Source organism: Phyllostomus hastatus, unplaced genomic scaffold, assembly GCF_019186645.2.
Source record: "Phyllostomus hastatus isolate PE091 unplaced genomic scaffold, TTU_PhHast_1.1 phas_contig_329, whole genome shotgun sequence".
Taxonomy (NCBI): Eukaryota; Metazoa; Chordata; class Mammalia; order Chiroptera; family Phyllostomidae; genus Phyllostomus; species Phyllostomus hastatus.
In genome coordinates, this window is record NW_025333854.1 from 928,473 (window position 1) to 942,500 (window position 14,028).

Consider the following 14,028-nt stretch of genomic DNA (forward strand, 5'->3'; position numbering starts at 1 on the left):
CTCCAGCTCCCACAGCGGCCGGGAGCCTGGCGGTGGGGGTCCTGGCCTCCCGGGGCCCCCGCGACAGGGAGACGGGTGTTCCTGCTCTGCAGGCAGCAGTGGGCTCCAGCGCTGGGACTCCTGAGCCCGACCTGCGGCGGTCACTGCCGCCCCCACACTCGCCGAACTCAAGAGACTCACTCCACAGAGGAGGAGGCGGGGACCGCGCCCTGGGCCCCACTCGGGCTCCAGAATTCGGTTTCTGTTGCCCGGTGACAGAGGGGTGTCCTCGACCACGCGGCTCGGCCTTTCTCTGCTCCCTTCCTCCCCCACCACCGGCCCCTGCTGGGTGCAGAAAGGGCGTCTGCCCCCGCGGGCTGCGACGAGAAGCACACGCGGTGACAGGGCCCGTCAGGGGCTCGGCGTCTGGGGAGCCCGGAACCTGGGGTGGGGGGCGGGGGACGGGGCAGTCGGTGCCAGCGCCGGCCGGCAGCGAGCTTTGTGCGCACGGAGAGGCCGCGCTGAGACACGGCCGCCGCTTCGGTGTGAAAAGAGAAAGGCACCGGACCTGGGGCCGGCCCAGACCTTCGAAGGAGGACCTGGCCGAAGCGTGACTGCGGACGGAAGCCTCGGCCTCCTGGTCCCGACGCGACTGTGGCGTGCGGGGCGAGGCGCTGACTCTCCCGAGGACTCGGATTGTTCGAGGGGGGGGTCCAGCCCCGCCCCGCCCTCCGCGGCCCCTCCCTCCCCGGGGCCTCCCCTGGGGTCTCCGTGGGCCCGCTCCTTCCTGGGATTCAGACTCTGGTTTGAAAATAGTTCCGAGTGCGAGTCCCCCGTGGTGTGTGGGCCAACCGGGCCCCCCCTCGGCCGAGCGAACGCAGCCTCTGGACCGCAGGGGTGTGCGGGGGTGGGGGGGGAGGACAGGCGGGTCGCACGGTCGGGCGGCGCTGGAAGGGGCGTCCCACTTCCTGCGTCGGGTCCTCTCGCCGGCCTCCCCGCTGGGCCGGGCCAGGGCGGAGCCGGGGGCTGAAAGGCTTGGCTGAGGGAGCAGACGACGGGGCAGGGGGAGCCGGAGCGGGGGCCGGCCAGCGGCGGGGGCTTGGCAGAGCTTCCCGAAGCCCTTGCTGGACGCCATCGGCCCAGCTGCCCGTCTGGCCTCAGTCCTCAGAGGCCGGTCCCTTCTGCCACGGAAGGGGCCCGCCAGGAAGCAGCCCCTGGGGGGCGGGGAGGGGCGCCTTTGGAGACGCCGGTCGCGTCTGGCTGGGGCAGCTCTGAGCAGGCGGGGCGAGAAGTCAGCGCTCACAATGAGGCCCCCGAGGCCGGAGGGGCGGCCGCCCGAGCGCTGACCCCGGGAGTGGAAGTCCTGGGAAAGGGCCCGGAGCGCGGGGGCGAGGCCGGGACGCCGGGGAGGGACGGGGCGGCCAAGTGTCATCCCTTCAGGGGACACTGTCGGGGCCTGTGTCCTCCGAGACGGCCCAGATGGGATGACTCACCGACCCTTCCCAACTCGCGTGGGCCGTCTCCGGTGAGTCACCGGGAGCCCGGGGCCCCCGGTGCGCATTCACGCCGCGGGCTCAGGCGCAGAGCCCGCCTGCACTCGCCATCTGGCCGCGGCCTCGAGGGGCCCGAGGCTACGCCCCTGCCTGGGGGTGCGGGGCCTCTCTCCTGCCGCGATAAGTGCCCAGCTCCGGGCCACCGGGCACCCACCCCGGGCCCTGCTCTGGGCAGCTCCTCCCTCCGCACAGCCTGCCTGGAACCCACACTCCCGTCGCCTTCCATCGAGACCTGCTCCCCACCTGTTCCCCCCATGGGGGCTGGCGGGAGAGTTCAGGGGGAAGTCCCCGCCCGATGCCGACCACCCGCAGTGACGCAGTGCGGTGACCTCGGTCAGAAGGGTGCACCCGCCGTTTTCCACGTCTGCGCCCAGGGAAAATGGCCGTGGATTCGCCGTCCACTGCGACAAACAAGGGAGAGACAAGGGGCCGTGGGGGCCGCCCGCCCAGCCGCCCCCATGCCCACCGCTGAGGGCTGGAGGGGTCCGGTCCCCCACCTGTGCCTCGGACGGAGGGCGGGGCTGGCCCAAGGTCTCGGGGGAACACCCCCCAACCCCCACCGCACAACACGTCATTCACAAACTCTAAAACTTTACCTCTGACGTTACAGATCGCTCGTGACGCCTTCACAGTGGAGTGCAGACCACAAGTGAAGTGGGTGTACTTCACGAGGGGAGAGAACGCGTCTTTTTTATCTTTTCATCCTCGAAACTTTGTGCGGAGACCGGCTCACGACAGCGCTCGGGAGCGTTCCTTTGTAAATGTTAGCAGTAGGGTGTGGGTCGAACACTCGAGCACTTGCCTCCCTGTTCTGGCCACCGCTCGCATACCCACCGCTCGCACGCCCCCCGCTCGCACACCCACCACTCACAATCCCACCACTCACACGCCCACCTCTCACACGCCCACCTCTCACACACCCACCACTCACACACCCACCACTCACGCCCACCGCTCACAATCCCACCACTCACACCCACCACTCACATGCCCACCTCTCACACGCCCACCTCTCACACGCCCACCACTCACAATCCCACCACTCACACGCCCACCTCTCACACGCCCACCACTCACAATCCCACCACTCACAATCCCACCGCTCGCACGCCCACCGCTCGCACGCCCGAGAACCGTCACATGAGGCTACCCTGCACGGCAGAGGCCCAAACAGACAGTGGCTAACGTAAGTCGGCTTGTTTACTTGTTTATTTTCCTCGCACAGCTCTGGTCCTCGGATCACCGGTCCAGGTTGGCGGCTCTCCCACGTGGCCGTTCAGGAATGCAGCCCCTCCCTGTGTCACCCAGCCGCCTCTCAGGGCGAAGGTCAGCACCGCGCAGCCTGCACGTGAATCTGCCCCACCTCCTGCTTTGGTAAACAGAGAGTTTCCGGAACGGAGCGATGCTCATTTGTGTATCGTCTGTGGCTGCTCTTGTGCCCCGAGGGTGGAGCTGAGTAGTTGAACAGAAACTCTGTGGCCCACAGAGTCTGAAATGTCTACTGCCGGGACCTTCGCAGGAAAGGATAGGAAGAGAGGCCAGGAAAGGACAGATACAGCCCATCATTCAAGGCCCAGACACGGCAGACTCCTCTGTCACTTTCACGCACATCTCCTTGGACCACAGCCGGTCCCATGACCTGGCCTAGCTGCAAGGGAGGCTGGAAATGCCATCTTTGGCTTAGGGGCCTGCAAGCTTTTTCTGTAAAAAGCCAAACTGGAAATGTTTCCAGTGCTGAAGGCTTCACGCTCTCTGCCACAGTCACTTAACTCCACCGGTGCAGCTGCCGCGGACAAGGTGTGAATAAATGATCACGGCTGTGTTCCAGTGAAACTGCGTGTACAAAAAGGGGCTCTGCTCTGGTCGGGAGTCCTGTGAGCTGGTAGTAGAATTAAAACCAGAAATCTGCCCAAGGAGGCAAGGATACACAATGGGGTGAAGACGGTCTCTTCATTGAATGCTTTTGGAAACTTGACAGATATAAGCAAAAAAGAAAGAAAAGCTAGACCACTTTCTTATGCCACATACAGGGGTAAACCCAAAGTGGATTAAAGACCTAAGTGTAAGGCCACAGACTGTAAGACTGCCAAAGGAAAATGTTAGCAATAAACTCTTTGACATTGGCCTTGGAAATGTTTTTTAGGTATGTCTCCTAAGGCAAAAAAATCCAAAGTAAAAATAAACACATTGGACCACATCAAACTGAAAAGGTTTTGCACTGCCAAGGAAACCATCAACAAAACACAAAGGCTACCTACTGAATAGAAGATCTTTTTGATAAAGGGCTAACATCCAAAAAAGAACTCGCACAGCTCAACATCAAAGAACAATCCAATTAAAAAACGGGCAAAGGACCTGAACAGACACTTCCCCGAAGAGGAAATACAGACGACTAATACACATGTGAAAAGATGTTCAATGTCACTAATCATCAGAGAGATGCAAATTAAAGCCACAATGAGATACCACCTCACACCTGTCAGAATGGCTACCAATAAATCCACAAACCACAAGTGCTGGCGAGGTTGTGGGGAAAGGGGACCCTCGTGCACTGGTGGTGGGGATGCAGCCTGGGGCAGCCACTGCGGAAACCAGTATGGAAGGTCACCCCAAAATTAAAAATAGAATTACCATATGATTCAGCTATTCTGTGTCTGGGTATTTATTTGAAAAACATCCAAAGCACTACTTTGAAAAGACATATGCACCCTGGCGTTCTGTGCAGAATTATTTATAGTAGTCGAGCTCTGGAAGCAGCCGAAGTGCCCGCGGAGAGATGGGGGGGGGGGGTGAGGGGGTCGTGGCACATCGACACAGTGGAGGACGGCTCCGCTGTAAGTGGGAATGCAGTCTCGCCATCTGTGGCAACTCGGGTAAACCTGTGGGTACTGTGCTGAGTGGAACAGTTCAGACGGAGAAAGTCAAACACCAAGTGACCTCACTCACACGCGGGATCTAAAGAACAGAATTGTAGTGGACAAAACGGAAACAGACCCGGAGCCACGGAGAACAGGCTGATGGCCCCCAGATGGGAGAGACCAGAGTGACCCGCCCTGGGGAGGCAGGGCCCCGGGGGTGGAGCTGGGGGGTGGGCGCGCGGGTGGGTTCAGCGGTCTGCGCCCACCTCTGGCCTTGTGCGGGAAAGAGACAGAAACCGCTGCTCATTCCTGGTGTCCCCAAGGAGACTTTGCTCAGCTCTCCTCATTACATTAACTTCGGTCTTGGGTCCAGACCCGAGTCCAGCTGTTAACCTGCTTCACAAAGGGGGACAGGGAGACGCCGCCTGGCGCTGGCACTGACCGCTGTGCACGGCAGAACCCGGTGTGACCGCCCTTCCCGAACCCCTGCCCCTCTGGGCATCCCTTTCCAATATGCGGGCTTTCTCCCCGGGCGGTCGCACAGCTCCCTGCGCTGGCTCCTCGCAATCAGCAGGGGACCCCGGGGGGAGCCCCAGGCCCGGGCGCAGCCTGAGACCAGGCAGCCGCGTTGCAGACAGGTCCCGGACTCTGACCCTGGGGTTCCCAGCCCGCACACAAAGGGCCTGAGAACCGGAGCCCGGTCCCCCTGGGACTGCAGGGATGGTCACCTTCCTCTGGGACTGAGAAGAGCTTTGCAGCCACATCCGCCCTGGCCCCTGGCGGGGACAGCGGGCACAGTTGGTGCTCCCTCGGAGAGCGAGAAAATAACACAGAAGGACGCGGAGCCCCAGAGCCAGGCCGCCGTTCCCCACTGGTACGCAGAGCCCCGGGGGGTGGGAGCGGGAGGCTGGGGCACAGGGGTGCTGCCGCGCACTCCCGGGCCCTCCTGCTGAGAGAGGGGCCGGGTCCTGCTCCTCCTCAGCCTCCTCTGGTCCCGCCCAGGCTCCTGTCCCCTCTCCTCCCTGCCCCGCAGGCGGCACCCCAGCCAGGCGGAAAGGCTTCTGTGTGTGTGTGTGTGCTGACGTGTGTGTTTCCGCCCCGAGGACGCCGGGTGGTCAGAAAACTGCGGGGCCCTGGGCACGTGGCAGCGGCCCCCCCCACTCCCCGCCCCCGTTGGCCACTCCGTGGCTGTGCTGAGAGTCGACTCGAGGGCCGGGTCCCCTCGGGAGTCCCGGGCCCGGCTGAGCGAGCGGTGAGACCGCGTGGAAGGTGCTGGCCAGGCGGAGCGAGGGGCGCCGTCAGACGCGAGCGGCCGGGCCCAGCCCGGAACGGGCCCCGGAGAAGCGTCACGTGGCAGTCCAGTCCGGTTGATGCCGATGGCTCGGTGCCAGAGGAGCGGCTGCGCCACGCCGGGACGGCACTTCACGTGAACCCCCTCGTCAGACCCCCCCCCAGGGCTCTCTGCGCCGGGCGGGCTCGCCGTTCCCATCACACGGGCGCTCGGGGCGACTGCCAGGACGAGCCCGGGCCCTCGCGTGTCCAGCAGTCTGCTGGTCAGGGCAGCGGGAGATGGACGTGCAGGTGGGCCGTGGGGTGGAGGCCTTCTCCGGGGAGGGGCCCCGCGGGCATGGGGTCAGGGTCAAGGAGGAGGGGGCGGGAGCACAGGCAGAGCGGCGAGCGTGTGCCAGGCAGGCGGGCTGGGCTCCAGGGGTGACCCTGCGGCCCGGCACCGTGGGCGGGACCCGGCAGCCGGGGGCTGGACAGATCGGAGCCGGGTCACAAAGACAGAGTTAGGAACAGGGCTGCAGAAGGTGGGGCTGGAGCCAGGGCAGACGGCGGGTCCCGTGGGGACTCCCGTGGGAGAGGACCGCGCCGTGGGCAGGAGGAGCCGCCAGGGAGGCCCTGGCCCTGCGGGGTCCTCGATGCTCTGCCCGCCACTCGGTGGTCGCGTCCTTCTCCGAAAACGCCCGCCGTGGACATGGCCCGTGACTGTGGCTCAGGCCGTGGCAGCACCAGCCGTCTGTGGACAGGCGCTCGGGCGAGTCCCTTCTCCCTCAGAGTGCGGCACACGCATGCAGGAATCACCGCTGCCGTCCTGTCACTGGGGGGCGGCACTGAGGCCCCGAGAGCACATGGTGACCGAGAGCCTCCTGGAGGAGAACGTCCACCATGAGCTCCCCCCGGAGCGCCTCGTGCCTCGTGCCCGGCCAGCCCCGCCCGGGCGCCGCCAGCTCAGAGACAAGGCCCCGTGCCCCCCCCCCCCCCCGCGCTGCTGCAGGGCGGTCTCGGCGGGGCGAGGTGGGGACGGCGCCCACGCTCACTCTTTCATGGGAGGGACGTGTGTAAGCCACGAGAGGCCCCTCTCAGTGGCGGAAAGGCCGGCTGGCCCGCACTCTCACTTCCTGTGGAGCCGGAGGAGCGGGGCCCCGCAGTGGTGAGTCTGGTTTCTGCCCTTTGCCAGGAAGCGCCCTCTCGCCCCGCAGCCCTGGAGGCCGGAGCCGGGCTGATCCCAGCCTGCCACCTGCTGGCGAGACGCGGCACAGCACAGCCCCGGGTCCCCCGGTCCGGGGACAAACGCCCTCCAGCCCGGGGCTGTGAGTGGACGCCCTTCCCTCTAGGCTGAGCCTGGTGCCTGTGACCATGGGCAGGCCGGCGGGAAAGCCAGTCCCAAAGGGTCGCAGGCCGCAATGACAGACAGACCTAGGCCACTCACCAGCCCTGTCGTCTCAAACGACTTGTTCCCCGAACCCCAGTTTTATCGTCTGTAAAGTGAGGTCCCGGCGGCAAGGGTGTGCTGCCTGACAGGTGGTGGGTGGGTGGGTGGGTGAGTGAGTGAGTGGACACAGACCGTGCGTGGGTGCACTTTTGTGGGTTGGACCGCAGCCCACGCCTGCGGAACGCCTGTGGTGGCACGGGGCGCTGAGACTGGGGGTGCTCTGAGAGGGGGCGCAGAGGCGGGGCGCTGAGACGGCAGAGCCGCGTGGTGGGAGGAGGCCGCTCCGCCTGCCCGGCTGCAGGTTGTGCCGGCGTCAGAGTGCGCCCAGGAGATGCTCGGAGGTTTGGAAGCAGGCTGTGGGGGGACTCTGGAGGAATGCCCCGCGTGTTACTGCCTTTAGTCCCTAACTCGGCCCTCTAAACCACCCAGGACGGCCCCCCACTCCACAGGTGAAGCACAGGGGGTGCGGCGAGGACCAGTGGTTGCCCCCCACCCCAGACCTGCCCACCGTACCTCCCCGCGCCCACCCTGTGCTCCCGGCCAGAGTTCGGTTTTGTCCAGACGTCCGTCCGTGCCGGGGCCTTGGGTCTGAGAGCCGGTCACGGGGGCCACGCGCCGCTCGCCGGGGGTTGGCCGAGGCGGGACCAGGCGGCCCAGCTGTGTCCAGCGATTCGCACGGCCGGGTCTCACCCCCCTACGCTGCTCACACAAGCTTGGTCGCCCGACCTCTGAGTTTTTAGGAATTTGTTGTTTTAAATTAGTTTTATTTTATCTCAAAGTTCCAGGAGAGTCAGGTTGCATGTGCTCCTCCTTCCGGCCAGTGTGGTCCACGAAGGGTCTGTCCACGAGAGTCAGGACACGCGGGAAAGTTCCGGAGTCACGTGTGGTTTTGTCTGACCTTTCCTCTGAAGCGAACAGGAAACGGCATGAGTTCGGTTCATCGAATCATCAGAGTCAATTCCTTAAATGCAGTTTTCACACTATGTCCAAGCATCACACTTGCCCCCACTGCTCTGGCACGGCCGCGCCGAGGGAACAAGCACTGGCCGTCCTTCCCTCCCTCCCTCCCATCGCCTCCTTCCCACGCCGGCCGCGGGGCTGGGGTGAGCCGGTGACCCCTGGGAAGGGGGCGGGCCAGTTTGTGTCCCTTTCCCACGGAGACACTCCTGCTCGCGCGGCCACGAGGGAACAGCCTGCACCACGGCAACGCAGACCCCGAGCACAGCTGCAAACACCAGACAGGACACACGACACACTCGCGTGCGGGGACTGGTGGCAGCGGGCACGGGCGGCCCAGAGGGGCAGCCCCCCGTGTGTGCCGCACTCGCACCCCGGGTGTCTCCCTGAGGGTGCTCACAGACGCGGCGGGACGCGGGTGCACCGGCCGGCATTCGCACCGGGCTGAAGGGGCAGCAGCCGGAGTCTGCAGTCCCTGGGCGCTCGCTGCTCGGGGAGCCAGGCCCCGGGGAAGGGAGAGCGGCCGAGGAGGCGACCCGAGTTCCGCACGCACGTCCCCCAAGCCGGGCTCCAAGCCGAGCGCACAGGGCAGGAACGGGCAGAGAAGGGCGGAGGTCAGCAGGGCGTGGAGAGCTGGCCAGGATGCCCGCGGTCGGGAGGCAGAGCCCAACGCCCCTCCTACGGAGGGTGGGGAGGCGGCCGGCGGCTCTGCCGGGGTTCCCACCAAAACCGCGGAAGGGCCGCACCCGGGGCGTCAGCGCCGTGCGTGGGGAGGGAGGGCCGGGCCGCGGGGCTCGGGGAACTGGGATGGGGGCGCCGCCCGAACACGCGAAGAACCCAGTTTTCACACGGTCTCGGTGCCCACGCCACACGCAGAGATGCACCCGCGGTGGGTCAGAGGCTGCAGGTGGAGGGTGAGACGATAAAACTTCTGGGAGGAAACGCAGGCCCTCGGGGCGGGCCGCCGTCCCTAAAACAGGACCCACGGACGTGCTGGTGAACTGAATTTGATTACAGTAAGAACTTTGATCTAACAGATGGCAGCGTAAGAGAGCCGCAGAGCCAACCTCAGGTGTGTACACGCACACACACACACGTGCACAAATGCACTCACACACCCACACACACGCACTCACACCACACACATGCACACACGCACCACACCCAGACGAAGGACTCGTGTCTAGAAGGCACAGTGTTAGTTCTGGGAACTGACAGGCAGAAGACAACACCGTTTTTAAAACGGGGGGGGCCGGGGGGGGGGGGTCCTGAGCAGGCGCCTCTCGGAAGAAGACAGCGAACCGGCGGACGAGCCGGCGAGAGGGGCTCCCTGGGCCTCGCCCCCGAGGGGACCCGCCCCGCACCCCGGGACAGCGCGGGCTGCCCGCGGCCCGGGAACGCGGTGTTTCTCTCTGGACCGGCCCTCGCGGAGCCCAGCTCTGACTGCGGACGCAGCCGGGGTCCCCGGTCAGAGCAGCTTCAGTTCAGAGACAGCGGCCTCCGTCGGGGACGCTCCCCTCCCGGCGAAGCGACCGTGAAGCGACCGTGACTCCCCGTGGTCGTGCGGAAGTCACTCCCGCCGCCCGCCGGGCAGCGCACAGACGGCAGGGGGCGGGGCGGAGACCCGGCACCCGGTGGGGGTGGGGGGGGGGGCTCCTCGGAGAGGCGTCTCGGGGACCACGAGGTGCAGCCTGGCCTTCTCCGGACGCCTGCACGCCCCGCTGCCCGGGTCCCCGAGGCGCAGGCACCCGGCCGAGGCGCCCCTCCCAGGGGCAGCCGCGACGACGGGCCGGTGCGTGCGGGCAGCGCGGAGGCAGAGACGCCGGCCTGGGCCGCACACCGCTGCAGCCTGGGCCCCGCCCCGCGTGAGGTCAGAGGGCTGGGCCGGGGCTCTCCTGCACTCTCACTCGGTTCTCCCCGGGGCTGGGTCTCGGGGAGCTGCCCGCCCCCGGCCGCGCCCGGCACTGGCTTGGGGGGGGGGCGTTGGGGTGGGTGAATGTCACTGGCCCGGCGCAGGGCAGGCTGCGCCAGCACAGGGCTCGCTCGGACCAGCGGTCTGGGGAGGTAACCCCCCCCAGAATCCTGAGCCGGCAGAGGAGGGAGGGGGGCGTCAGGGGAGGGGCAGGGGACGCCCCAGGCAGCGTGTGCGCTGTTCGCGCGTGCACACTGGGGTTGCCGCGACGGACAAAGCCTCTCTTTTCCGACGGTGGGGTCGGGGCACAGCAGGTCCGAGGCCGGGCAGCTCCTCCAGGAGGGTGTCGGGTCGTTAGGTGTCTCGGCACCGAAGGTTGGGCCGGGCGCTGGGTGAGCGCCCGGACACCCGTCCTTCTTGATCTGTGGTCGGTGAATGGTCCCTGACACCCACCCCAACTCCCTCCGCGGCTCAGGTGTTCACTGAGAGGAACACTGGAGAACCCCGCCTGGGACCCCCTGCCGGAGGGCGGTCGGCGAGCACGGGGTCCTCGGAAGCCGGTCCCCCCAGACGGAACAGTCCCCGCCCGCCGGCCGGCACCTTCCTCTCCCGGGGCCGTCGCTGCCGGAGGGGCCTCCCACTCCCGGCCCCTTCCCGTCGAGGCCTGTTGGGGACCCGACTGCTGCACCCCATTCCTCTCCCCGCTCCCCTTGTCAGACGGAGAGCCTTTATGGGAGGCTCTCTGCACCTTGAGTCACAACAAAGGAGTGTTGTGATAAAAGCGCGACTACGGTCCTACACAGACAGGATTTCCGTCTGCTTAACTGGGTGCGGGGGACTTTTGGCCGGCTGCCTGATGGGAGGTTCCGGGGTGAATCCAGAACCAACTCCTGGAGATGATCGTTTTGTGTCCCCAAACCCAGTCCTGCCCAAAATTTCATGCTGCAAATTGAGATCTCCTTTTTACGTTCCCACGTCCCCACTTGAGTTTCAGTGGAATTTCTCTCCCCGAGGGAAGGAGGGGAAAGTCGGAGTATAAGCTCTGGAAGCTCACGTCCAGGCGAAGTGGCCACCGCCTGCCGAGTGCGTAGCTGCCGCAGCAAACCGCTCGCAGATGAGGCAACTGGGCCAGAGAGGGGGTCCAGGCGTCGTTTCACCGGGAGACACTCGGCCGGGTCAGTGCAGCACCAAAAGGGCGGTCACTGCGGGGACCCACAGCCCACTGTTAGATGGGCCCAATAAAACACACGACGGTTCGACTAAAATTCCAGTTTTCTGCCTCATGAACTTAATATAGATCTGTTCGCTCCAACACCAGTTTCAGCGGGAAAGAAAATAGATTTTTAAAAACCGTGTCTTAGAAAAGATGTGAAATCAAAACAGGGATTGCTGGTGTTGCTCCGCATTGTGAAACCGTGGCCCCCTGCACTGTGGGTGAAGGAGACCCCGCCCCCGCCCCCGCCGGCGCCCAATGGCCAGAGCTCCGCTCCCGCCACGGGCGGGCCACCTCGGCCGCCTCCACCAAGGGCCTGGGCCCTGTCGTGTTTCCTTTCTGCGAGTAAAACACGGTCATTCTCTGACGGTCGCCGGTTTGGTCTCCGACTCTCCGGGTCTGTTTGCGGACTGAGCCCGGTCAGGGCAGCTCTGTGCCCTGAAGCAGCCACGAGTTCCTGAATGTCGGGAATTCTTCTCAGGACACCTGACGGGGGGACTCAGAGGCTAAGATTCCCCTGAGAAGGAGAGATTGGAGACATGTAGGAGACTGTTCTGCGTGGCGTGGGCCCAGCTCCCACTGGGAGGTAGATGCATAGGACCCACGCCCACGGACAGGTTCTCCCGTGGGGAATCAGGCCTGCAATGTACCCAGGCCGCTTTGAGACTTGCTAAAACTCCCTCACCCTGAACTGAGGACATTTACTGCAAAGCAACTTCCTAGAATCCATGCTAAACCTTCCAAGGAGGAGTGTAACCAGGCCATGTGGGAAGTCGTGTTTAAGTGGGCACGTTTTCCTAGCAGGGGTTGCCAACCACCCATCAACCTGAGTGCAGCCACGGGATACGTGGGACCCCACTGTTTCAGTGTCTATCGGAGCCAGTGTCTGTCCATTGGAGCCGGTGTCCATCCACCCGACCGGGAGTCTGTCCATCAGAGTGGGTGTCCGTCCACCTGAGAGGAACCCGTCCATCGGAGCAGGAGTCTGTCCATCCGAGCGGGAGTTTGTCCATTGGAGCGGGTGTCCGTCCACCCGAGCGAGAGTCTGTCCATCACAGTGGGTGTCCATCCATCCAAGCAGAGCCCGTCCCGTGGAGTGGGTGTCCGTCCACCCGAGCGAGAGTCTGTCCATCACAGCGGGTGTCCGTCCATCCGAGCGGAGCCCGTCCCGTGGAGTGGGTGTCCGTCCACCCGAGCGAGAGTCTGTCCATCACAGTGGGTGTCCGTCCACCCGAGCGGAGCCCGTCCCGTGGAGCGGGTGTCCATCCACCCGACCGGGAGTCTGTCCATCACAGCGGGTGTCCGTCCATCCGAGCGGAGCCCATCCCGTGGAGCGGGTGCGCAGTGCAGCCCGCCCTCGGCAGCCGTGGAGTGGAGGCTGCGCGGAGGAGACTGGGTGGCTGGAAGGGAGGGCGGCCCGTTTGGAGAAACATCGGGGTTCTGTTCTCTTTGGTTCTGTTTCGGGGTTGGGAGTGTGCGCTCACACGCAGGCTTGGGACAGGGCTCCGGAGGGAGGGAAAGGACGCGGCTGCCGGAAAGGTGGGGAAGTCTCCGGCAACAACAGCAGTGGACGTGGTAGGAACCGCCGTGTGTCAGGCACTGCCCCAGACCCTGGCGTGCTGAATCAGCCCGAGCGAGGGAGAGGCGGAAAGGGTCGGATTTTGCAGGCGAGGACAGGAAGGCACCGCTTGGGCTGCGCTGCTGCGGGACTGGGTTCGGCCGGGCTGCAGAGCCCCGGCCCCCGACGGGCAGGCCGACCTGCTCCCGGGGCGTGCTGTGGGCAACGGGGACAGCCAGCAGGAAGCCTGGGGCCCTCGGGGAGAAGAGAAACTTCTTTCCCAGCGGGGGTGGGGGGCAGGGGGAGGACGAGGAGGGGCTGGGGGAAGGAAGGGGAGATTCGGACTCAGCTTTGCGCTCGGCTGTGGCCGCACACACAGGAAACGGACGCTGGCCGACACGGTCCACACCGCACGCAGACGGAGACGCAGGCGCCAGAAGTTGTGTCCCCCAGCCCCGCGGCCCAAGCCGCAGCGCTGACCAGGCCCTGGGGGCCGGTGACCTCCCTGCTCTGTCCAGCGGCCCTTCTCCAGATGCTCCCGCACCTGCCCTCCTACAGACGGGAAATTGTCCTCGTTTTAACTCGGTTCGGTGCTGATGGAAACGGGCCCGGGGACAGAGCGGTCAGGGAGAGTGTCCCCTCTTCAGAGAGCCCCTCCTCCGAGTTGGTGCCCTGAAGCCGCTGGGGCAGAGCGGCCCGACACAGCAGCCGAGCACCCGGGAGTGCGTTCCCGCGCAGCTCCGGAGAGCGGGGGCTCGGGGCCGAGGCCCGGGCGGCGCCCTGGCCCCCCGAGAGCCCCAGGGGACGGTCAGTTCCTGCCTGGTCCAGCGTCCAGTGGCTCCGGTGGTGCCATGGCTTGTGGCCTCCAGTTCCGGGTCACATGTGTCTGTTACGAGGACACTCGTCATCAGATTTGGGGCCCACTCGGAAAACCGAGGGCGATTTCAGCTCCAGGTCCTCCTGTGCGAAGACCCCGAATCCGGTCACGGTCACAGGTTCCGAGGATCAGGGTGTGGACGCTGCACCCCACCGCGGGCCCAGCGGGGCCCTCCCCTGTCTCGTCTCCCGGGAACCGCTGGCCCGCGCTGCCGGCCGCCCGGAAACCGCTGCTTCAGGTCTTCTGCCCCGTCTCCCAGCTGTGTGGGCAGCAGGGCAAACCCACTCCCTGCGCGCCCTGCGGCCAGCGCAGACCCAGCTCCTGACGGAGAGTGAGCCCAGTGCCCGTCCCCCTCCCGGCGGCCCCGCCCACTCCCGGCGGCCCCGCCCCACTCCCTGTGGCCCC

General features: G+C 65.6%; 1 protein-coding gene and 1 long non-coding RNA gene across 2 annotated transcripts in view; both read left to right on the forward strand.

Moving 5' to 3' along the window:
* Window positions 1-2,167: 2,167 nt before the first annotated feature.
* LOC123819544 lies at window positions 2,168-4,045 on the forward strand. Its single transcript, XR_006785829.1, has 2 exons — window positions 2,168-2,295; window positions 2,758-4,045. It is a non-coding gene; the product is annotated as an uncharacterized LOC123819544 (long non-coding RNA).
* A 2,477-nt stretch (window positions 4,046-6,522) lies between these two features.
* The window catches only part of ANKRD55 (ankyrin repeat domain 55), a 41,682-nt gene continuing 34,176 nt past the window's right edge, over window positions 6,523-14,028 (forward strand). Inside the window, 2 exon segments of the mRNA XM_045839883.1 lie at window positions 6,523-6,688; window positions 6,852-6,984. Coding sequence (XP_045695839.1) covers window positions 6,523-6,688; window positions 6,852-6,984 — 299 coding nt within the window.